This window comes from Canis lupus, chromosome X, assembly GCF_003254725.2.
Source record: "Canis lupus dingo isolate Sandy chromosome X, ASM325472v2, whole genome shotgun sequence".
Classification (NCBI taxonomy): Eukaryota; Metazoa; Chordata; class Mammalia; order Carnivora; family Canidae; genus Canis; species Canis lupus.
In genome coordinates, this window is record NC_064281.1 from 62,214,418 (window position 1) to 62,240,409 (window position 25,992).

General features: G+C 35.8%; 1 protein-coding gene across 4 annotated transcripts in view; it reads right to left on the minus strand.

Moving 5' to 3' along the window:
* Positions 1 to 25,992, minus strand: part of BRWD3 (bromodomain and WD repeat domain containing 3) — a 200,138-nt gene that overhangs the window by 159,342 nt on the left and 14,804 nt on the right. For all 4 annotated transcript variants that reach the window (XM_035711728.2, XM_035711729.2, XM_035711726.2 and 1 more), the window contains exons 5-6: positions 22,366 to 22,516; positions 20,730 to 20,828 (exon numbers count right to left, since the gene is read on the minus strand). In XM_035711728.2, coding sequence (XP_035567621.1) covers positions 20,730 to 20,828; positions 22,366 to 22,516 — 250 coding nt within the window. The remainder of the gene's footprint in view (positions 1 to 20,729; positions 20,829 to 22,365; positions 22,517 to 25,992) is intronic.

The following is a 25,992-nucleotide window of genomic DNA, read 5'->3' on the forward strand; positions in this document are numbered from 1 at the left end:
ACAATGCCCTATACTATAATCATATTCTTGCATCTGTCTAAACATCTCCAAAGAATAAAATCCTTTATAGCAAAGACTTCCTTGAACACTTGGAAAAGGCTTTGCATATATTTGGTTTTCAAATATTTGATAAATTGAGTTAAAAATTATTTCTAGAAAGTTATGTAATTTTGATTATCCTTCAATATCCCAAAACCATTTAGAATTTAAATTACATAGTCAATAAGTTTTATAGGGAATGCAGATTAAGTCTATAATCCTCTTCTTATGACTTAGAAGATCTTATTTGATTCTTCCCCTGCCTCTATAAATCTTTGCTTCTTAGTTCCTTGTCTTATTTTTGTTTTTGTTTTACCCTAACTCATTCTTGATGAAATGTTGATAGTTCATTCAAGTGCTATTGAGGGTTATCTTCTGTATTCATGCTGCCCTGGCAATCTCACCTACCCACACACTAGTTACTGTCAAATTTTATCTCTAACCTTTGTCCTACACCTTAGCTCCTAGCCCACATTTCCAGTCACCTCATGGAAATCCATCCCCTCTACCTGGATATACCATAGATGGAGATTTCTCATATCAAGCTAATTATCCTTCCATTGCAAGTTTCTTATATTCTCCCTCTCCTCAATTTTGTCACTAACAGATTATTTCTTATTCTTCCTCTTTTATTCACCATATCCAACCAAATTATTTTTTTTCCAAATTTTATTATTAATTTCATCTCTAAAATTTTGTTTGAATCAGTCCACTATTTCCATTTCTATTGCCACTGATGCCATACTTATCATCTCCTGTCTACATTTACGGTAATAGCCTTCCCTCTGATTTCCCGTCTGCCTCTTCCAGTCTCTCTTCTCTCCAAGTTATCCTGCTCTCTGCCACCTATGTTTTCAAAATAAAATTTTATCATATAATTTTCCTATTCAAAAGTATCCAATGGGGGACGCCTGGGTGGCTCAGTGGTTGAGTGTCTGCCTTTGGTTCAGGGTGTGATCCTGGGGTCTGAGGATCGAGTTCCACATTGGGTTCCCTGCGAGGAGCCTGCTTGTCCCTCTGCCTTGTCTCTGCCTCTCTCTCTGTGTCTCTCATGAATAAATAAAATCTTAAAAAAATATATCCAATGGTACATTAGTATCTACAAGATAAAATCTAAACTCATTAGTAGCATAAAACAGCAGTTGACAAACTATAATTCATGGTCCAATTTCAGGCCACCACCTGTTTATGTAAAAACAATTTTATTAGAAAACAACAATTCTCAATCATTTACATAATATCTATGGCTGCTTTCACATTACCACATAGTTGAGTAGTTGTAACAGAGACCAAATGACACACAAGGCCAAAAATCTTTACTATCCAGGCCTTTATCCAAAAATTCCATTGACTTCTAGCATGGACAGTTCAGAATAACTGGGCACCCACCTCCTTTTCTAGTCACATCTCCCACTGCAAATTCCAGGCACTTATATTATCAAACAGGCAATTCTATTCTGAATACCACTATTCATTTTACAAGGCTATATAACTTGATAGAGTTTGACCTCAAAGTATATTAAATAAAATAGTGTTTACCAATTTCCATGATATTATCTAAGGTCTTTTTTAAAACATATCTAACAATCTGAAAACTATGATTCTAAACATACATCAGAGGTTGGAAACTATTTGGCAAAGCTATGGCAAATATGAGGATTATAAACATCTCAGAGCACCTACAGTGGTTCACAAGAGATTCTACTATAGCAACCAGGAAATATATATTAATTACTTGGCTAAGAATTTTGTGGGAGGATGACTAGATTTATAGTGAAAGAACAGGTCTGACACAAGTTTACATACTAAAGAAGCATCTCACTATAATTGTATGTGAGTTAGACGATATTTTCACAAAGATAACTAAAATACTACATCTTTAATCTATGAGGCATTATTACTATTATTCACACTATCAGCACATAGGATCCCATATCATAATTAAAATTCTAACTCCATGACATTGTAAAGATTATGATTTAATTCCACAGACACCTCATTTCAGTTCATGGTCATTCTGTGAGATGTGAAGGAAGTCATTTTCTTCAATTTGTAAGTGAGGAAATTAAGGCCCAAAGAAACTAAGTAATTTGTCTAACATCATAGAGCCAATTAACAGCCAGGCCTAGATTCAATCCAGGTCTCCTAATTCTAGGTCAATATTCTTTATACTTTTCAATGCTATATACTTTAATGAAATTATAGAAAATGTATTCTGCTGAGTCTGAAAAAGTAACTTTAACAGCAAAAATTCTCTACTATGTACTTCCATCAGGCTGCAAAAGTTAGTTAACAGTATCAACAGGAATTCTCATTCTATTATAATTGGGTTTTACTAGAAAGTTCACCAGATTTTAAGAGTATTCTAAAATGGCAACATCACAGTTATTAAACCACAAGTCTATTCAACAAAATCTATTTGTTTTAAAATTACTTAACAGCAACATGGGTAATATAACTGGTATCAAAAATATTTCTGGGGTAAAATAAAGGATTTTCAACTTCACAAACTAAGAACATACAGAAAATCCCTTAAGTACAATTAGTAACAAATTCTTCTATGCTATGTGCTTTAAAAGATTTACAATAGTGAGTAAGTAGACACCCAACATGGGAGCACCCAAATATATAAAACAATAAATAACCAACATAAAAGAACTAATTAATAGTAATGCAGTAAGTGGAGAGAATTCTAATATCCAGATTACATCAACAGACAGATGATCTAAACAGAAAATAAACAAAGAAACAATGGCTTTGAATGACACACTAAACCAGACGGACTTAACAAATATATTCAAATATTCCATCCTAAAGCAGAAGAATACACATTCTTTTCAAGTACAAATGGAAAATTCTCCAAAACAGATCACACATTAGCCCTCAAAACAGGCCTCAACAAATACAAAACGATGAAAGTTATACCATGAACCTTTTCTGACCACAACGCTATGTAACTAGAAGTCATCCAGAAGAAAAATGTGGAAAAATCATAAATACACGGAGGTTCAACAACATGCTACTAAACAATAAATGGGTCAACCAGGAAATCAAAGAAGAAATTTAAAAATACATGGTAACAAATGAATATGAAAACACAAGATCAAAACCTGTAGGATGTAGCAAAAGCAGTCCTAAAAGGAAAGATTATAGCAATACATATAGTCTACCTCAATACATATAGCCTACCTCAAGTAACAAGAGAAATCTCAAAGAAGAAACCTAACATTACACTAAATGGAGCTAGAAATAGAACACATGAAGCATAAAGACAGCAGATGGAAGGAAATAATGATTAGAGCAGAAACAAATGATACAGAAAATAAAAACAAAAAACAAAACAGAACAGGTCAATGAAACCAGGATCTGGTACCTTGAAAAAAAATAAAATTAATAAACCCACAACTAGACTTCTAAAAAGAAAAGAGAGAGAACCCAAATAAAATGACAAATGAGAGGGGAAGTTAACAACCAATACCATGGAAATACAATTATAAGAGAATATTATGAAAAACTATATGCCAACAAATTGAACAACTTGGAAAAAATGGATACATAAATGGATTCCTAGAAACATAAATTGCCAAAACAGAAAGAGGAAGAAATAGAAAATTTGAGATCAATAAATAGCAAATAAACTGAATCACTAATCAAAAAAGTTGCAAGAAAGAAAAACCCAGGACCAAATGGCGTCACAGGTGAATTCTATCAAACATTTAAAGAGTAAATGCCTATTCCTCCCAAACTATTCCAAACAGTAAAAATATAAGGAAAACTTCCAAATTCATTATATGAGGCCAGTATTACCCTGATAGCAAAACCATATGAACACTCCACTGAAAAAGACGACAGGCCAATATCCCAAATGAACATAGATCCAAAAATTCTCAATAAAATACTAGCAAACCAAATCCAACAATACAATAAAAAAATCATTCACCACAATCAGGTGGGATTTATTCCCAAACCGCAAGGATGTTTCAATATTCATAAATCAATCAACATGATACACCACATTAATAAAACAAAGGATAACCATATGATCGGGGAGGGGCAAGACAGAGGAAGAGTAGGGTCCCCAAGTCACCTGTCCCCACCAAATTACCTAGATAACCTTCAAATCATCCTGAAAATCTACGAATTCGGCCTGAGACTTAGAGAACATCTGGAATGCTACAGTGAGAAGAGTTCATGTTTCTATCAAGGTAGGAAGACGGGGGGAAAAAAGAAATAAAGAAACAAAAGGCTTTGAAGGGGGAGGGGCCCCAATAGGAGCCATCTAAGGCCCAGGCAAGTGCCCCCAGGACAAGAAAGCACCATCTCTGAGAAGGAGGAGCTTCAGCAATCTTCCTGGACAGAAAGGGGCTCGCAGGGAGTTAGAGCAGGACTCCAGGAGGGCGGGTAAGCCCTTAGGTTCCCTGGGACACTAACAGACACCTGCGCCCCGGGGAGAGTGCGCGGAGCTCCCTAAAGGGCTGCAGCGCACACACTGTTTGACCCCGGAGCAGCTCCCAGGGGCTCCAGCGGCGGCTCCGCGCCAAGGGGGCTGCGCGGCTTCCAGAGCAGCTTCCAGGGGCTCAGGCAGCGGCTCCGCGGAGAGGGAGCTGCGCGGCCCTGGGAGCAGCCTGGAGGCAGCTCCAGCAGAGGAAGAGGCTCCACACTGAGGGGGCTGCACAGCCCCTGGAGCAGCTCGGAGGGGCTCGGGCAGCGGCTCTCGGAGAGGGGGCTCAAGAGAATTTATGACTGCAGAATTTAGATCTAATCAGGCAGAAATTAAAAATCAATTGAATGAGATGCAATCCAAACTAGAAGTCCTGACGACGCGGGTCAACGAGGTGGAAGAACGAGTGACATAGAAGACAAGTTGATGGCAAAGAGGGAAACTGAGGAAAAAAGAGACAAAAAATTAAAAGACCATGAGGATAGATTAAGGGAAATAAATGACAGCCTGAGGAAGAAAAACCTATGTTTAATTGGGGTTCCCGAGGGCGCCGAAAGGGACCGAGGTCCAGAATATGTACTTGAACAAATCCTAGCTGAAAACTTTCTTAATTTGGGAAGGGAAACAGGCATTCAGATCCAGGAAATAGAGAGATCCCCCCCTTGAATCAATAAAAACCATTCAACACCTCAACATATAATAGTTAAGCTTGCAAATTCCAAAGATAAAGAGAAGATCCTTAAAGCACCAAGAGACAAGAAATCCCTGACTTTATGGGGAGGAGTATTAGGGTAATAGACTCTTAAAATTCCATTTAAGAAGAAGTCCAGGGGATCCCTGGGTGGCGCAGCGGTTTAGCGCCTGCCTTTGGCCCAGGGCGCGATCCTGGAGACCGGGATCGAATCCCACGTCGGGGTCCCAGTGCATGGAGCCTGCTTCTCCCTCTGCCTATGTCTCTGCCTCTCTCTCTCTCTCACTGTGTGCCTATCATGAATAAATAAAATTTAAAAAAAAAAAAAGAAGTCCAATGGAACAACCCACAAAAACAGAGACTGAATAGATATCATGATGACACTAAACTCATATCTTTCAATACTAACTCTGAACGTGAATGGCCTTAATGACCCCATCAAAAAGCGCACGGTTTCAGACTGGATAAAAAAGCAGGACCCTTCTATTTCCTGTCTACAAGGTACTCATTTTACACAGAAGGACACCTACAGCCTGAAAATAAAAGGTTGGAGAACCATTTACCATTCAAATGGTCCTCAAAAGAAAGCAGGGGTAGAGATCCTTATATCAGATAAACTAAAATTTACCCCGAAGACGGTAGTGACAGATAAAGAGGGACACTATATCATACTTAAAGGATCTATCCAACAAGAGGACTTAACAATCCTCAATATATATGCCCCGAATGTGGGAGCTGCCAAATATATCAATCAATTAATAACCAAAGTTAAGACATACTTAAATACTAATACACTTATACTTGGTGACTTCAATCTAGCACTTTCGACACTCTATAGGTCTTCTAAACACAACATCTCCAAAGAAACAAGAGCTTTAAATGAAACACTGGACCAGATGGATTTCACAGATATCTACAGAACTTTACATCCAAACTCAACTGAATACACATTCTTCTCAAGTGCACATGGAACTTTCTCCAGAATAGACCACATACTGGGTCACAAATCGGGTCTGAACCAATACCGAAAGATTGGGATCGTCCCCTGCATATTCTGAGACCATAATGCCTTGAAATTAGAACTAAATCACAACAAGAAGTTTGGAAGGACTTCAAACACGTGGAGGTTAAGGACCATCCTGCTAAAAGATGAAAGTGTCAACCAGGAAATTAAGGAAGGATTAAAAAGATTCATGGAAACTAATGAGAATGAAGATACAACCATTCAAAATCTTTGGAATAGAGCAAAAGCAGTCCTGAAGGGGAAATACATCGCAATACAAGCATCCATTCAAAAACTGGAAAGAACTCAAATACAAAAGCTAACCTTACACCTAAAGGAGCTAGAGAAGAAACAGCAAATAGATCCTTCATGCAGCAGAAGAAGAGAGTTAATAAAGATTCGAGCCGAACTCAAGGAAATCGAGACCAGAAGAACTGTGGAACAGATCAACAAAACCAGGAGTTGGTTCTTTGAAAGAATTAATAAGATAGATAAACCATTAGCCAGCCCTATTAAAAAGAAGAGAGAGAAGACTCAAATTAATAAAATCATGAATGAGAAAGGAGAGATCACTACCAACACCAAGGAAATACAATTTTAAAAACATATTATGAACAGCTATACACCAATAAATTAGGCAATCTAGAAGAAATGGACGCATTTCTGGAAAGCCACAAATTACCAAACTGGATCAGGAAGAAACAGAAAACCTGAACAGGCCAATAACCAGGGAGGAAATTGAAGCAGTCATCAAAAACCTCCCAAGACACAAAATCCCAGGGCCAGATGGCTTCCCAGGGGAATTCTATCAAACTTTTAAAGAAGAAACCATACCTATTCTACTAAAGCTGTTTGGAAAGATAGAAAGAGATGGAGTACTTCCAAACTCGTTCTATGAGGCCAGCATCACCTTAATTCCAAAACCAGACAAAGACCGCACCCAAAAGGAGAATTACAGACCAATATTCCTGATGAACATGGATGCAAAAATTCTCAACAAGATACTAGCCAATAGGATCCAACAATACATTAAGAAAATTATTCACCACGACCAAGTAGGATTTATCCCTGGGACACAAGGCTGGTTCAACACTCGTAAAACAATCAATGTGATTTATCATATCAGCAAGAGAAAAACCAAGAACCATATGATCCTCTCACTGGATGCAGAGAAAGCATTTGACAAAATACAGCATCCATTCCTGATCAAAACTCTTCAGACTGTAGGGATAGAGGGAACATTCCTCAACATCTTAAAAGCCATCTACGAAAAGCCCACAGCAAATATCATTCTCAATGGGGAAGCACTGGGAGCCTTTCGCCTAAGATCAGGAACAAGACAGGGATCACCACTCTCACTACTGCTATTCAACATAGTACTGGAAGTCCTAGGCTCAGCAATCAGACAACAAAAAGACATTAAAGGCATTCAAAATGGCAAAGAAGAAGTCAAACTCTCCCTCTTCGCCAATGACATGATACTCTACATAGAAAACACAAAAGCCTCCACCTCAAGATTACTAGAACTCATACAGCAATTTGGCAGTGTGACAGGATACAAAACCAATGCCCAGAAGTCAGTGGAATTTCTATATACTAACAATGAGATTGAAGAAAGAGAAATTAAGCAATCAATACCATTTACAATTGCACCCAAGAGCATAATATACCTAGGAATAAACCTAACCAAAGAGGTAAAGAATCTATACCCTAAAAACTATAGAACACTTCTGAAAGAAATTGAGGAAGACACAAAGAGATGGAAAAATATTACATGCTCATGGAATTAATATTGTGAAAATGTCAATGTTACCCAGGGCAATTTACACGTTTAATGCAATCCCTATCAAAGTACCATGGACTTTCTTCAGAGAGTTAGAACAAATTATTTTAAGAATTATGTGGAATTAGAAAAGAAACTGGAATAGCCAGGGGAATTTTAAAAAAGAAAACCATACCTGGCGGCATCACAATGCCAGATTTCAGGTTGTACTACAAAGATGTGATCATCAAGACACTGTGGTACTGGCACAAAAACAGACACATAAAAGAAAAAATTAAAAAATAAAAAACACACATAGATCAATGGAACAGAATTGAGAATCCAGAAGTGGACCCTCACCTTTATGATCAACTGATATTCGATAAAGGAGGAAAGACTATTCAGTCGAAGAAAGACAGTCTCTTCAATAAATGGTGCTGGGAAAATTGGACATCCACATGCAGAAGAATGAAACTAGACCACTCTCTTTCACCATACAGAAAGATAAACTCAAAATGGATGGAAGATCTAAATGTGAGACAAGATTCCATCAAAATCCTAGAGGAGAACACAGGCAACACCCTTTTTGAACTCAGCCACAGTAACTTCTTGCAAGATACATCCAGGAAGGCAAAAGAAACAAAAGCAAAAATGAACTATTGGGACTTCATCAAGATAAGAAGCTTTTGCACAGCAAAAGAGAGAGAAAGAAGCCCAGTATTAGATGGCTTCATAGGAGAATTGTACCAAATAGTTAGAAAAGAGCTAATACCTATTCTTCTCAAACTGTTCCAAAACATAGATGAGTAAGAAAAACTTCCGAATTCATTATATGAGGCCAGTATTACCCCGATACCAAAACCATATGAACACTCCACTGAAAAAGACGACAGGCCAATATCCCTAATGAACATAGATCCAAAAATTCTCAATAAAATACTAGCAAACCAAATCCAACAATACATTAAAAAAAATCATTCACCACAATCAAGTGGGATTTATTCCCAAACTGCAAGGATGTTTCAATATTCATAAATCAATCAACATGATACACCACATTAATATAAGCAAGGATAAGAACCATATGATCATTTCAATAGACATAGAAAAAGCCTTTGGCAAAGTACAACATCCATTCATGATAAAAGCCTTCAACAAAGTAGGTTTAGAGGGACCATACCTCAACATCATAAAGGCCATATATGAGAAACCCAGAGCTAATAGACTCATGAGGAAAACTGAAAGCTTTTCCTCTACAGTCAGGAGCAGGACAGGGAGGTCCACCTTCACCAGTTATTTAACATAATACTGGAAGTCCTAGTCCTAGCCACAGCAATGAGACAACACAAAGAAATAAAAGACACACAAACAGTCAAGGAAGCAGTAAAACTTTCACCTTTTGCAGATGACATGATACTGCATGTAGAAAACCTGAAAGACTCTACCAAAAAAACTACTACAACTGATGAATTCAGTAAAGTCACAGGATACAAAATCAGCATACAGAGATCTGTTGCATTTCTATACACCAACAATGAAGCAGCAGAAAAGGAAAGCAAGGAATCAGTCTCAGTTACATGTGCACCAAAAACAAGAAGATCCCTGGGAATAAACTTAACAAAATAGGTGAAAGACCTGGACTCTGAAAACTACAAAACATTGATGAAAGAGATTGAAAACGACACAAACAAATGGAAAGACTTTCCATGCTCATGGATTGGCAGAACAAATATTTGTTAAAATGTCCATGCTACCAAAGTGATCTACACGTTTAATGCAATCCCTATCAAAATACCACCAACATTTTTCACAGAGCTAGGACAAAACAGTCCTAAAATTTGTATGGAACCACAAAAGACCCCAAAAAGCCAAAGTTACCTTGAAAAAGAAAAGCAAACCTGGAGGCATCACAGTTCCAGACTTCAGTTATTTTAAAAGCTGTAGTGATCAAAACAGTATGGAACTGGCACAAAACTAGATACAGATGAATGGAATAGCATAGAAAACCCAGAAATGAACCCACAGCTATATAGTCAGTTAATCTTTGACAAAGCAGGAAACAACATCCAATGGGAAAAGGACAGTCTGTTCAACAAATGGTGTTGGGACAACTGGACAGCAACATGGAAAAGAATGCAACTGGACCAATTTCTTACACCACACACAAAAGTAAATTCAAAATGGATTATAGACCTAAAAGTGAGACCCGAAACCATAGAAATCCTAGAGGAGAACACAGGGAGTAATCTCTTGACATTGGTCATAGCAGTGTCTTCTAGATTTGTCTCCTGAGGCAAAGGAAATTAAAGCAGAAATAAAGTATTGGGACTTAATCAAAATAAAAAGCTTCTGCACAGCGAGGGAAACAATCAGCAATATTGAAAGGCAGCCTGTGGAATGAGAGAAGATACTTGCAAATGACATGTCTGATAAAAGGTTAGTATCCAGAATATTTCGATAAGTTATAAAACTTAACACCCAAAAAATGAATAATGCAGTGAATAAGTGGGCAGAAGACATGAATACACATTTTTCCAAAGAAGAGCTGCAATGGCCAACAGACACATGTAAGAGCCTCAACATCATCATCATCAGGAAAATACGAATCAAAAGTACACCTGTCAGAATGGCTATAAAATCAACAACACAAGAAACAACAGGTGTTGGCGAGGATGTAGAGAAAGGGGAACCCTCTTCTGCTGTTGGCAGGAATGCAAACTCACGCAGCCACTCTGGAAAACAATATGGAGGTTCCTCAAAACTTAAATATGGAACTACCATATGATCCAGGAATCACACTACTAGGTACTTAAGGGATACAACAATACTAATTCAAAGGGATATGTGCACCCTGATTTCTATAACAACATTATGTACTGTTACATAAGTAACAGTGTTGAATCATTACACTGCATATTTGAAACAAATATTATACTGTATGATAACTAATTGGCATTGAAATAAAAACTTTTAAAAAATATTTGTAAGACTACATGTTGAAAGAATCAAAACCTATCTGTGACTGAAAAAGTGATTACCAGCTATGAATTAAAAAAAAAAATAGAAAAGGCAGTCTTGCAATTAATCAGGATAGGAGGTTAGACACAGATAAAGCCAAATGAAAAGTTAAAGGAAACACTGATTTCCCAGGTCATGCACCAGTTGTGAAATATCATAATGACCCCTTTTTGAGTGATTATTGCTTTCTTACCAATGATGCCTCTAGAGTTGCTTTATTTTCATTTATTACTAGAGGGAGATACCAAATTCCTAAACTATCCTGCTTCATGATAGCCCCCCAATCCCTAGTTAATCCCTACTTCACTTAATCTGCTTCAAAAGTGGCCACCAATCCAAAACTAATCCTGGTTGACTTCAGACCCTTCTCAGAATTCTACAGTGGCAATCCAAAAGTTACAAAACACACTTCCATTCATTCACTCTTATCCAGAGGCCTTGTATTGTTCTTCTGGTGCATACTCTCTTCACTAGTGATTCAATAAATCTGATTTTTTTCAGACTATAGGCTTGTTCTTCATGGTCTCTAGTTGGTGAGGCTTTAACATGGTAAAAGTTTTTAGAGATTTATTTTTTACTGGGGCAGTAGTGAAGAAGAGGGACAGAGGGAGAGAGAAAAAAAGAATCCCAAGTGGACTCCTGGCTGAGTATAGAGCCCTTAGGTCTCTACTCAAGATCCTGAGATTATGACCTGAGCTGAAATCAAGAGTTGGATGCTTAACTGACTGAGCCACCCAAGTCTCCACAAGGTTATTTTTAATTACCTACAGAATCAGCAGTTCGGTACTGACAAAAAGCATCACCCTCCCTTTCCTGATAAAACAAACAAACAAACAAAAAAACAAAAAAACACTTCTCCATTTAAACCAGAAAATCATTAACCATAAGTAACTTTCCCTACCCAGACGAACTCACTGAATTCTACTGCTTATATTACAGGAAATATCTGATCAATGACACTAAGAAATATATTTAACCAAGGCCAGGTAACTACCATACCTATTGGGAGAAACAGTATATTATTAACTTAGCATCCAGATACAGATAAAACAAAAGTATATAAACTGGTGATATTATCTGATTTTTAATATATATCAGTCCCATAATTCAAGGAATTTTACCTGTCACCCCACAACCTAATAATGTGCCATACCTAATGTTCAGGAAATCCTCGTATAATTTTCTAACTTTTCATTTTAAACTTTAAGACCGATTATATATATATATATATATATAAAACAGAATATTTCCAATTCTTCTGTAAATGGCATTGAAAGATAAAAGAATTAGATTTTTTAACTATAGGTCAAGCTACTTTCATATACAAAAAAGCCATAAACAAACCAGAGAGTTTAAATTGTTACTCATTATCAGGAACGCTGGGAAATGGTGGGTCTAGCTAGTCTAAAGAATAATCTCAATCTGACTTTGCTAGGACAGCCTTACAAAGCAAATGAAGGCCAAAGGAAATTACCAAAATCATATTCTAATAGTATGACTGTTGGGTCAAGAAATGTCTTAAAATCCACTAAAACAACTTCAAAACAATAAAGCAAAATTTTGAACTTCTAAAAAATAGCATCTATACACCTACCTCAAAGACAAACCTCAGGAATGTGGAGGTTAGGAGGAAGATGAAATAGAGAGGGAGTGCTTTCAGCAAAAGCTTAAGACTGAATAAAAAACCAGAGGATCAGCCAATAACTAACCAAAAGAGTCTTTATACACATAAAGCAAAAGGATTATTGTTCACAAATCAGGCTTCTAATACCATACCCTGATCACCATCAATATCATATTCAAATACAAAATTCTTCAGAAAATAAGATATATTTAAAGAAGGCTAAAATAATTTTGGTTTAGTTTTCTCTCTTTTACCAAAAAGTCACTTGATCAACATTTATAGTTCTACTTTTCTTAACTTTAATCAGAAAATAGAATCATAGCAAATATGCAACCTTCTGATTACTTTTTTTTTATTTTACTTATTCATGAGACACACAGAGAAAGAGAGAGAAAGAGACATAAGCAGAAGGAGAAGCAGGCTCTAGGCAGGAAGCCTGATGTGGGACTCGATCTCAGGACTCCGGAATCACACCCTGAGCCAAAGGCAGACGCTCAACTGCTGAGCAACTCAGGGATCCCATCCTTCTGATTGTTTAAAATGCACTTGAACTAGGGCACCTGGGTGGCTCAGTCAGTCAAGTGTCTGCCTTATTCCAAGATCCTGGGATGGAGTCTTTTGTCAAGCTCCCTGTCCCTCTCTCCCTCTCTCTCAGATAAAGAAATAAAATCTTCATTAATTAATTAATTAAATGCACTTGAACATACTGGCTCCTATAAGAAGAGAGAACAGTAAACTAAGAAAATACTCTTTATAAGCAGAGAGAACAGTAAACTAAGAAAATACTCTTTCAAGAACAATGGAAAGTAACTCATGAAATTCCGTGTCAATTCTAGATTTACAATGACTAGCAATATTTTTTGTGAAGCTTGATTTGAAGGTTTCCAAAAAAAGCTCTAACAACTAAACAAAAAAAAGTGTTATAAAAGAAGCCAGAAAAAGAACAGAAACAAATTTTAATAAAAACTGAAAACTGTAGTAAAAGCACAAAACAACAGATTTATCTCTTTCATAGATTCGATGCTACTATAGATCAAATTATGTCTCTGAAACTTAACCACACAGAACAGCCTTAGAGTTTTTAAGGCTGATGCCATTCCCATCCCACAACACCTATCCAGAGTACAATTTAAACTACACTACTAAGACCCACAGAGTATCTACATTCATGATCACTGAATGTCTTATTCCTAGGATACTATTAAGATACAGCAAATAAATGATATTTCTAATTCCATTTAACCTTTTTGCAAAGTTCACTTAACATTATTTGGGAATAAATACCCTAAATCTTTATTTTATTATCTCCTAAACCATTTAACTGGATTTGGCTATTAAACACAGATGTTTTAGGCTGTATTTTTCTTCAACTAAACAAATCTGAAATTGTTTTATAGCTTACCTCTGTGAACCATAAATATGAAGTTCTATTTCTCTAAGGTACTTAATAAAATGTATAAAATAAATACCAAAAGATTCTTTTCAAATGGTTTGGTGTATACTGAATGAAAAAGCTAAAGGAATAATAAAGAATAATGAAGAAGGGAAAGAATGTTCAAAATAGGAACAGAGAAATTCTTTTTTTATTATATTTTACATGATGATACTAAGACTCCTATAATAAAGGCTGTTTTCTTTCAAATAAAGAAACAAACTATTAATCCTAATATTAATACAATATTGACATGAATACAAATAAGAAATTCATATGAGCTATATAAAACCATATCAATGCATTTAAAAGGCATGCTTAAGTTTCCATATGGCAGCAATTATACTACTTTTATTCATGTAATATTTAGTGAGCACTAACAATGTAGCACTCACAAAATATTCTGAGTTTATTTTCAAGTTCTAATTGCTTGCAGGTGTGACAAGAAACACCTGCTCCTGTCCAGATACATAAAAGTAATGACTTTATAATCAACTTGTTTCATGTACAGTTATGTGAGTACAAAAAGGAGGAAGGAGGCAAGAAAAAGTAAAGCCTGTCAAAAGTGTTATCCATGGACAAGAGATAAGGAGAAGCAGGCTCTATGCAGATATTATATGTATCAATATATATATAAAATTAGAGAAGAAGGATAACAAATATTCCTGGAAGAAACCCAGTCACCTCAGCCAAATAAATTTACATTGGATTATCTTTCAATTTATATTTACAGTAACAGGAGGTGAGTCTCCCACCTCCCAGTGAATTATGGGTTTACATGTGACATATAACCACACAATCGCCAATAAGTCAAGAGCCAATCAATGCTAAATGGGAGCTTATGGCAATATATAAATATTAATTTGGCTTTAGAGAGTTAATGCAAGCCTCCTAAGCTATATAAAATATAGTATATATACAGTAAAATACAGTATAAAATACAGGCCTACTATGTAAATTACAGGACAATACTATATATCAATTTTACTGAAGATAAAAGAGAAAAAAAAGTTTAAAACTAGTCTTGTCATATCACACCCTTGTTTCAGTTTAGAAACGAGTATGCACATTTGTTCCTTGGGTAATAATGTCTGTCAGTCTCAAACTAGAATAAACAAGCCATCGGGCTGCCATTTCTACAGGTAATTTTATAGAAATTTTTTAGAATATAAGTAGGAAAACTTTGCAAACTTTTATAATGATGGAAATTAACTATAATACTAGTTCTTTCAAATATTCATTTCAAATGGACATGAAACAGACTTTTGAAATTAGTTCTGTACTAAAATACGAGCTGAGTATTGGAGTTGTGCTTGAATGAACTTTTATTTTCAAATTTTAATGCAACTACTTACAAAGTTTCCAAAACAAATACTAATCTTTAAAGGAATGAAGAAACAACAATATTTGGTGATTAAAGGGCAAGATCTCAAGTAATATCTCCAAATAATTAATTACATATGCTCCAGGATTTTTTTGGTGGCATTAGGTATTAATATAGTTTTGAATTTAGTTCAAGTTTCTTCCCTTGATTTAATTTTGGTATAATGCAAATCCAATTTGATTAGTCAAGCATATAGCTAAGGAAATGGCATGACTGGAGCTTAGACTTGTTATAACATAAATATCATAGGTACCTTTGCTCTTTCCCTAGAGTGATTTAGAAATTCACCCTTGATGAACTTAAGTACACATGCCTTGGTAAACTTAAGTACACATACATGAAAAGTATTAGACTAGTTAGTCTATGCTACGATGCTCCCTCACATCCATTTCATTAAATTACTAAGTAACATTATTGATTAACTACACAAAGGATGGGAACATTTGAATAAATAATCCAAGATTGTGGAAAGTCCAGATAAGGTCAGAATTTTACTGTTTATGGCCAAAGACAATTGTGAAACTCACTAGAAAGAAGTGGGACAATATGATCTTTGAAGTGAGTTACTAAAATCAAAATAGGAAAAGCTAAATAAAAGTAGTTTCTAAGTACAAAAGTAGAAAACATTCCAGGTTAAGTTTGTTATGAATCATTAGTCAAATACATTACTACTAAATTATGTACCTATTCAGAAAGCTTCTTACTGGTTTTCATATTGTTCTAGATCTTCATTTTCTATTATAGTGGTCATTAGCCGTATGCGGTTATAGACTTAAAAATTAGTAAACATTCTCTAAAGTTAAAAATTGAGTTCCTTGCCTACAACACAAAAGCCACATGTGGCTGATGCCTACTGTTTTGGATGGCATCAAATAAAACATCATTAGAAAAAGTTCTATTGGGTAGCACTATTCTACATAAAATACCAGTTAATATGAGCCCCAAGAAATAACTGATGTAAGTCTAACTATACTGGATAAAATTAAAAAGTGGAACATATCTTTTTATGATAAAACTTCTATGCAAAGCAGGAACAGAAAGGAACACCCTCAAACTGATAAAGTTATCTACAATCATAATTAATAGTGGAAGACTGCCTGCTTTCCCCCTAAAATCAGGAACTATGGAAGGATATCCAGTCTCATTATTTCAATTCACCATTATACCTGAAGCACTAGCAGTTCACTAGTGCAAGAGAGAACCATAAGGCAGATAAGATTAGAATGGAAAAGTAAACCTGTCTCATTTATAGACAACATGACCATTTATGTAGAGAATTCTGATGAATCTAAAAAAAATGCTGTTAGAAGTAATGAATTTAGCAAGATCAATATACAAAAACAAAACAAAACTCATTTCTATTTACTATCAACAAACTGTAAATTGAAAATTTAAAATACGTAACTTAAAATGCACCAAAAAAACATGAAACCCTTAAGAGAAAAAATTCACAATAGTTGTGCAAAACCTCTACACTAAATACTACAAAATACTGCTATGAGAAATTATAGAAGGGATGCCTGGGTGGCTCAGCGGTTTAGCGCGTCTGCCTTCTGCTCAGGGCATGATCCCAGAGTCCCGGATCAAGTCCCACATTGGGCTTCCTGTATGGAGCCTACTTCTCCCTCTGCCTGTGTCTCTGCCTCTCTCTATGTGTGTCCCTCATGAATAAATAAATGAAATCTTAAAAAAAGAAATTATATAAGATCTAAATAAATGGGAAATTATACCATGCTCTGGATTGTATGATTCAATGTTGTTAGTATATTCATTTCCCCCATATTATCTACATATTCAAGGTAATCCCAAACAAAATCCTAGTTGTTTCTGGATAGAAATTAAGAAGCTAATTCTAAAATTATACATTGCTGTAGTAACACAAAATGTAATAGTCACTTTCATAACAATTTGGCAGTTTCTTATAAAGTTAAACCCATACTTACCATATGACCCAACAATCCCATTAGCTAGATATTCACCCAAGAGAAATGAAAACAAATGTTCATGCAAAGATATATATTAAAAAGTATATAGTAGTTTTATTTAAAATAGCCAAAATCTGAAACACCTCAAATGCCTATCAATTGAAGAACTGACAAACATATCATGGTATATCCATTCATACAATAAAATATTGCTTGGTAATAAAAAGGAATAAATTACTGATACATGAAATGACATGCATAAATCAAAAATCATTAGGTTCCAAGCAAAATCAGATATAAACAAAAGGCTACATGCTTATTATTTCATTCAGATGAAATTGTAAATGAGGCAAAAGCAGAGTGGACAAACTTCCTGTTTTCCAGGAATACCCGGAGGGGCAGAGGATTGACTGCAATGAGACATGAAGAAATTCAGGAGGTGACAGAAATATCCTACACTTTTATTGTGCTGTTACACAAATGTATATAGTTGTCAAAACTTGTTGGACTACAAACTTATAAAGGGGAAAATTTTATTTAATAGGAATTATAACATAATATATTTGACTTAAAAAATAAAAAGTAATAAGGGCTCCTGAGTGGATCAGTCACTTGTGTTCAACTCTATAATTTGGCTCAAGTCATCATCTCAGGGTCCTGAGATCTAACCCCACTTCAGGGTCCCCACTCAGTAAGGAGATTGCTTCCTCCTATTCTCTCTGCCCCACCCACATATACTCTCTCTCTCTAAAAATAAATAAAAAGTAAATCTAAATAAATAAATAAATAATGCATGTTTATATGTAATATGGCTAATCTTCTATCTTTGGGGCCCTATAAGTATAGATCGGTTATATTAAGAAAATACGGTATAGAAATAGACTGGAAGGCAAGCAGTATAACCTATACCAGCCCCATGCTTCTCTAGACTTTGGCTTTTTCTGGTGTAAATAGGGGTTTATTATCCAGTTTCTCAAATCTGTTTCCAGGAAATTTTCAGAATGTTACACATATTTTAGAAAAAGGGTTTCTACTGTTAAATTATTTAGGAAATGTTCCCCATATGGTAATTTACAATGCATTTAGCATATGAAAGGCTCTGAGCAGTCCTACATGCATTGATTTATTTCTATATTTTTTTTAAACTCAGTGTTTCCCACATTTACTTGACCAAGAAACACTTCTATTACAAAATGGTGCTGTTGGGGCACCTGGGTGGCTAAGTCAGTTAAGCATCCAACTCTTGATTTCGGCTCAGTTCATGATCCCAGGGTCACGGGATGCAGTCTGCTTAAGATTCTCTCTCTCCTTCTCCCTCTGCCCCTCTAACCACCAACCCTCCCCCTGGCTCTTTCTATCTCTCAAAATAAAGTTTTTTAATAAATAAATAATTTTTAAAAATAGTGTTGCTAAAGTTCTAAGATTCATTGATTAAATTTTCAAGATCATATTCTTGATTAAGTGTTTAAGACTTATTTACTTGAGAAAGAACGTGCATATACACCCAAGGGATCAAGTTGGGGATGGGGCAGAGAGAATCTTTCAAGCAGTCTCCCTGATGAGCACAGAGCCCCACAGGAGGCTCAATCTCAGGACCCAAGAGATCATGACCCATGAGATCACAACCTGAGCCAAACCAAGAGTCAGATGCTCAACAGAATGAGCCACCCAGGTGCCTCACTTAATCTTGATTAAATTTTATTTACATTGGGAAACTATAAAACTGATTGATTTTAAAGTAGCTATACAGAACTGTACATACCCCTTAATGAGATAACACTTAAATCACAAATTTAAAAGACTTCTTACTCATCTTGCTACTTTCCTAGACAACTCCTCGAGTTTTTACCAGGTTGTGAATTCTAAATATCCTAAACTTAAATGTTTTTGACTAGTATATACTACATGAAAATACATCAGGGTTGAATCATTTCTATTGTAATACCTCCTCTTCAAATTACAAGGCAGAATTAAGAATGTAAAGGCATCAATGCCAGGAACACTGAAATTCCTAAGCAGTTACAATAAAAATAACAAAGTGATCTAGGTCAGAATGTAAAGTGTTCACTGTATAAAACCGGTAGAAGTCTGAATGTATATAGTTAAAATAGTTTTTAAAAAGGGAAGGGAAGAAAGACTAAAGAAAGATGGAAAACCTAATACTCTAAATGCTACTCTTCGGCACTTTACATGTGACCATTTATAGAAGTATAAAGCATTACAAATAATGTTGATAGTGTAGTTAAAAATATTGAATCTTTTGAACATAAATTAATGCATGAATAATAAGAGGCATCTTAATTCAAGCTAATAAGTTAATTATGAATAAAGCTTTATTCGTAATAAAGAGGAAAAGTGAACACTGGAAAATTTTAAAGGGTAAACAAACTACCCCTGAAAATGAAAAAGAAATGTTAAAAATGTCATTTCCAATTAGACCCACATCAGTAGTCTTCTTCACCCAATGACATCTAGTCCATGGAATAGTATTGTTAGTAATATATATGGAAACATCTAATTTATTTCAATAACCCTTATGAATTTTTATCAATAATTTTGTCTAAATAACTTTTGAAATTATTTCTAGCCTAAATTTGTTTAACCTCTTGGGGTAACTTCAATAGGCTTATTATATAAGATAGTATTCCTTTTAAAATGTATTTTTATTTTTCAATTTGAATTTAAGGAATATTCTTTAAGACCTAGGCACTATACAAAATAATTGTTTAGAAGAGTGAGAAAATAGGAAAGCAGAGTGACAATTACTCATCCAGCTATTTATACATTCTTTTTAAGAGTTAAGTTTTAGTACAAATGGTTTTGTAGCTACATCTCCTTGGAAACCACTAGTAGTATCTCTTCATAATGGTCTGGCTAGAGATGCCCCAGGAATAATTTGAATGGAACGTGTGAATTTCAGTAAACTAAAAGGGGGAGGAGTGACTTTTTTGTTTTAATAAAGACATATGAAATCAATCACATCATTATTTTTAGCAAACAGATATAAGCAGAATGTATTTTGTTTTGTTCTGAAAGTCATCTTTACATAGTTCCCTGTAAAATCTTTAAGCTCAGTACCTAGATATGTAAATAGACATCCATATGGTTAAAAACACCTATAGTATATATAAAAGGAAATGCATCTGCTAAGAAGAAAGAAAAAGAAAGAAAGAAAGAAAGAAAGAAAGAAAGAAAGAAAGAAAGAAAGAAAGAAAGAGAAAAAAGAAAACAAGAACACAAAAACATAATTACATTAAAAATGCTTTAAAAAGTTGGACTATGAAATTCCTTGAATATAAGCAGCTTGTTTATACTTCAAATTTAATTCTGTTACCTATTTTTGGCTGTATAATGAGATCAGGAAGAAACAAATCAAGAATATGTTCATAGCTCACATGGATATTACTCACCCACATTTGGAGGTTTCACATAATTTACAGGTAGTTCTGGAGGTCTGCCTCTATGTAGAGCTGCAAAAGCAGACCCATTCCATAGTGTACTCTTACAGTCTATTCAAAAAGATTGAAAAGTTAGTCAAGAAATAGAATAGTGTTTTATTTTAAATTGTACCTTAGAGGTAAATGTCTGCTTTCAATTTCATTTGTTAGAATATATTTTTAACTCTTACCACAATAAAAATTAATGTGTATAATTTTAAACATGTTATAAAACATATTATGACTGGTAAACAACAACATTTTAATATATCACCAGGATATTTTGTTTCTAGAACTTAGAGCTTTTATTATGTGTGTATTTGAATCTTATGTAAATATGTCAGGGATTAATAAGGTTTTAGTTTTATACTGGTCCTTCTTGATCTTTAGGCTTATACATTTCTAATTATATAAAACTATATAAGCAAGGTTACAACTATAGCACAAGTATGCCAGGTAAAATTCAGAAATATTTATACTTGGTACACACATTATGGAGTGCCTGCAAATTATGCCATAATAGGTATCAATACTGCCTTATCAGATGATAACTGACTATAGTTATGGTTTTGTCCTTTATGTCAAAAGCTCAAGCAAATAGGACATATTCCTAATAATTCAACTGTGATAAAAAATATTGCACTACTCTTTTTTTGAGGGGAGGGGCAGAGGGAATGGGAGAGAGAGAATCCAAAGCAGGCTCCACACTGGGCATGGAGTCCAACACGGGGCTCAATTTCACAACCCTGAGATCACGACATGAGCTGAAATCAAGAATTCGACACTTTAACCAACTTAGCCAACCAAGCACCCCTATACTGCTCTCTCAAAAGCTTCCAAATTAACTGATTTGAAGAATTTCCTTATATTATAAAATGAGATGTTTAAAACTGGTATTTTTGAAGCTATTTACTGTTGTGAATTAGAATTTTTAAAGACATGATGCTAATAAAACAAAACAAATTAGTTGCTGGACCTGAAGTTTTATTAAACTAACAGGCATCCTTAATGCCTATTTTCATATTTTTATGTTCATAAAATACTACTTTATATATTTTACATATTGGGGTTCCATGAAAAACTTTGGGGAAAATCTTTAAAACTGAAAAACAGTAAAGTAGAAAAACTATTATTGAACAGTCACTAATAGATTGATATATTTTTTAATATTTTCTTTTTTTAATATTTCCAATTATAAAAATGTTTATATATCATATATAAATTTTAATATATCATTTTTCATTTACCTATTATAAAATATACAATGTGATTAGGATGATATAAAGACTCATAATTACTTAAAAATAATAAAATATAATGAAAGACTATTTTAAGCATTCATACTACATTAATCAAAGCAGTGATGTTTTAAGATCTCTATTTCACAGGATTAAAAAATATTCATATTATTTACCTCTATTGCATTCACTATTTTACGGTAGAGGGCTCCTTTTAGGACTCTAAAAATTTACTTATAAGAAAATAAGAATAAGATTGGAAAAATAAGGAAAGCTAGAAGAAAACTAGTATTTCGGAAAGCATGGGAATATTTGCTTAACATAAAAATAAGCCGTTATCCATTTCTTCCTCTAAAAACTGAAAATCTTACCTTTGGCATCCCGTAACAGAGATTGCCGACCAACACCTAGTAATGTCTGTACCCCAGGAACACTCTGAGGGATCTCCTTATCTAGTAAGGGACCAATCCGCTCACAAATTTTAAGGAGGTAGTCTGGAGGAATGTGTGCATTGGCTGCCACCTAAAAAGCATAAATAAAACAGGAAAACCAATTTGGTTTAAAAACATAATTTAATCCATTACCAAACCATTCCATCTTGGAACAAAGTATAATTTTTATATACAGAATCAGGAAAATAACATTTTAAACATTAAATATTTCAACCAAATTAAAGAAACAGCTACAAAAATTAAGCACATCTAAATGATAGCATTTAAATGGTATGGCACTCAAACTTACTTTTACATGCCTTGATTAAATCATTTGCTTAGCTGTTAATCTTATGAAATAAGTATTGCAAAACAGCAAAAGTGTGCATGCCTAAAATTAAACTACAAAGACAATGGGTAAACTCTTCTGGTAAATTGATCTATTCAGTAATGATGAATTGTTCAAGAATCAGAGAATCTAGATTCTATTCAAATGATAAGAATAGGCTTCAGGCAACATGGCAGAGGACTAGGGGTCCTCAACTCACCTGGCCCCACCAACTTACCTACATTACTGTCAAACCATCCTGAAAACCTATGAAATCGACCTGAGATTTAAAGAGAGAACAGCTAGAATGCTACAGAGAGAAGGGTTTTCGTATCTAACAAGGTAGGAAGGTGGGGGGGGGGGGATAAAAAAGAATCAAGTGGGGGAGGGGCCCAGCAAGGGGCCAGGCTAAGACCAGAGAGCCTCTGGGACAGGAAAGCCCAGCCTCAGAAAAGCAGGAACTTTAAAAAATCCACACCAGATTCTTCCCAGATAGAAAGGTGATTTAAAGGGAAATCAAGGGGATCCCTCCATGGCTCAGAGGTTTGGCGCCTGCTCACGGCGTGATCCTGGAGTCCTGGGATCGAATCCCACATCGGGCTGCCTGCATGAAGCCTGCTTCTTCCTTTGCCTGTGTCTCTCATGAATAAATAAATAAAATCTTTAAAAAGGGGGGGGGAACTGAGCGGAATCGCAAGGTGGGGGAGTGGAGCCTCTAGTTTCCTGGAGTCACTAATAGAGGAAGCGCACCTGGGAGAAAGGGCACCACACTCCTCTGGCCGATTTTGGTAAAGGGCTGGAGTACACAGGCTGTGTGGCACTGGTAAGAAGCCAGTCAGGCGGGGGCTCCGGGTGGAAGGGTCTGCGCCCTGGTGCCTTTGGGAGCTGCAGCCCCAGAGCGCAATTCCAGCAGGACAGGCCCCAGATCCCAGGGGGACAGGCAACACAGCCCACCATCCTGCACTCCCCCTAGGACTGGCAGAAACAGGGAGGGCAGAGGACAGCTGGGACTGACGCTCCAGCCCACGGGCACCTCCAAGCTATGCAGATCAGCGTACCCTGTCCTGGGAGCATCTAGGCCAGTGTGGACTGGGACCTGCGGTAGTGAAGTGGGGAGCTGATTCCAGGGATGGAGACCAGGCCGCTGCCCTAGGTGTTGTTCTTCCTTGTGTCACACTGTGCTTGGGAAAGATGGGGCCTCCAGGAAACAGAGGCCTCACAGGGTAAAAAGCTCCCACTGAGCCCAGCACTTGTGGGGAGGGGTCAGTTCCCCCAGGTACACACACCAGAGAGTCACCACAGCAGGCCCCTCCCCCATAAGACCAGCTGGAACAACAGGGGAAGAGCAAGTTCTTGACCTAGCAGGCTGGAAAGCTCCAGAGGAAGTCAAGGGATTTACACTATATAGAACCAGGGGGTACCCCTCCTTTTTCCAGGACAACTCGTTTTTATATCAGACTGTAAATTTCTAATACTTTTTTTCTCTTTTTTCACCTTAACTACAATATTTTACCACCTCTTCATTTCTAAGATTCTTCCTTTTTGATTTTCATATTTCTACAAGTACAGGTCCTAGATATATTTTCCACTTCTAGATTCCCTTCAACATACCCAAATTAATTTGGGGAGATATAAATGATATGTTTTTTGTTGTTTGTTTTGTGTTTTTGTTTTCTCTACCTCATTTTTCTACAATGCCAGAGGTTAATACATTCTAAAACATGACCAGTAAGTACCCAGAACCAAGTAGTATACTGTGCTGGTTCATTTTGTGAAATTCCTCATTCCCATTCTGCCTCCTTCTTTTATCTCATTTACGTTTTAGTGGTCAATGTTGGGGCCTTCTACAAGTATTTCTGCTTTATATAAATTTGGGACAGAGAATCTTCTAACATATAAAACTTAATATACTCAGAAACAAGAGGATCATGCTCTAGGAACCCTCAGGTAGATTACATTCTCCCTCCACTACAACTTTGTCACCACCACCATATCTCAGTAACCCCTACTTTTTTTCTTTTTTTCTTTATCCTCCTTTCTTTTTCTATTCTCTCTTCTTCTTTAGGATACTTGGCCTTTTATTTTTTACTACTTTGTTTGAAAATTTGTTTTTCACTTTAGTGGCCCTTTTGTGTTACTTCGTTCTGATCTTGGTTTTCAATTTCTGGTCTCTGATCTTGGCAGACTTATCGAGGGTGAAATTTACTTAGGTCGTGGTTAATATTCTTGATGCAGCACACTCATACAGCCACTCTACACTGAGCAAAATGACTAGAAAAAGGACTCACCACAAAAGAAAGAATCATAAACACTACTTTCTCCCAGAGTTACAGAATTTGGATTACAATTTGATGTCAGAAAGCCGATTCAGAAGCACAATTATAAAGCTACTGGTGGGCTCTGGCAAAACACATAAAGGAATTAAGAGACTTCATGACTGCAGAATCTAGAACTAATCAGGCCGGATTTAAAATCAATTAAATGACATGCAATCCAAACTGGAGGTCCTACAAACAAGGGTTAATGAGGTAGAATCAAGAGTGATGTAGAAGTAAGATACTGGCAAAGAAGGAAGCTGAGGGAAAAAGAGAAAAACAAATAAAAAACCCTGAGGAAAGATTAAAGGAAATACATGATATCCTCAGAAGGAAAAATCTACATATAATAGGGGTTCAAGAGGGCACTGAGTGGGACAGAGGGACAGAAAGCATATTTAAACAAATCATAGCTGAGAACGTCCCTAATTTAGGAAGGGAAACAGGCATTCAGATTCAGGAGATAGAGAGATACCCCCAAAAATACAATAAAAAACATTCAACAACTCAATATGTAATAGTGAAACTTGCAAATTCCGAAGATAAAGAGAAAATCCTTAAAACAGCAAGAGACAAGAGATCCCTAAACACATGGGGAGAAATACTAGATTAACAGCAGACCTCTCCACAGAGACCTGGCAGGCCAGAAAGGGCTGGCAGGATATATTCAGGGTCCTAAATGAGAAGAACATGCAGCTAAAAATACTCTACCCAGCAAGGCTCTCATTCAGAACTGAAGGAAAGATAAAGAACTTCCAAGATAGGCAGAAACTGAAAGAATATGTGACCACCAAACCAACTCTGCAAGAAATATTAAGGGGGACACTGTAAAAGAAAGAGGAAACCCGAAGAAATAATCCACAAAACAGGGACTTAATAGGTATTACAATGACATTAAATTCATATCTTTCAATAGTAACTCTG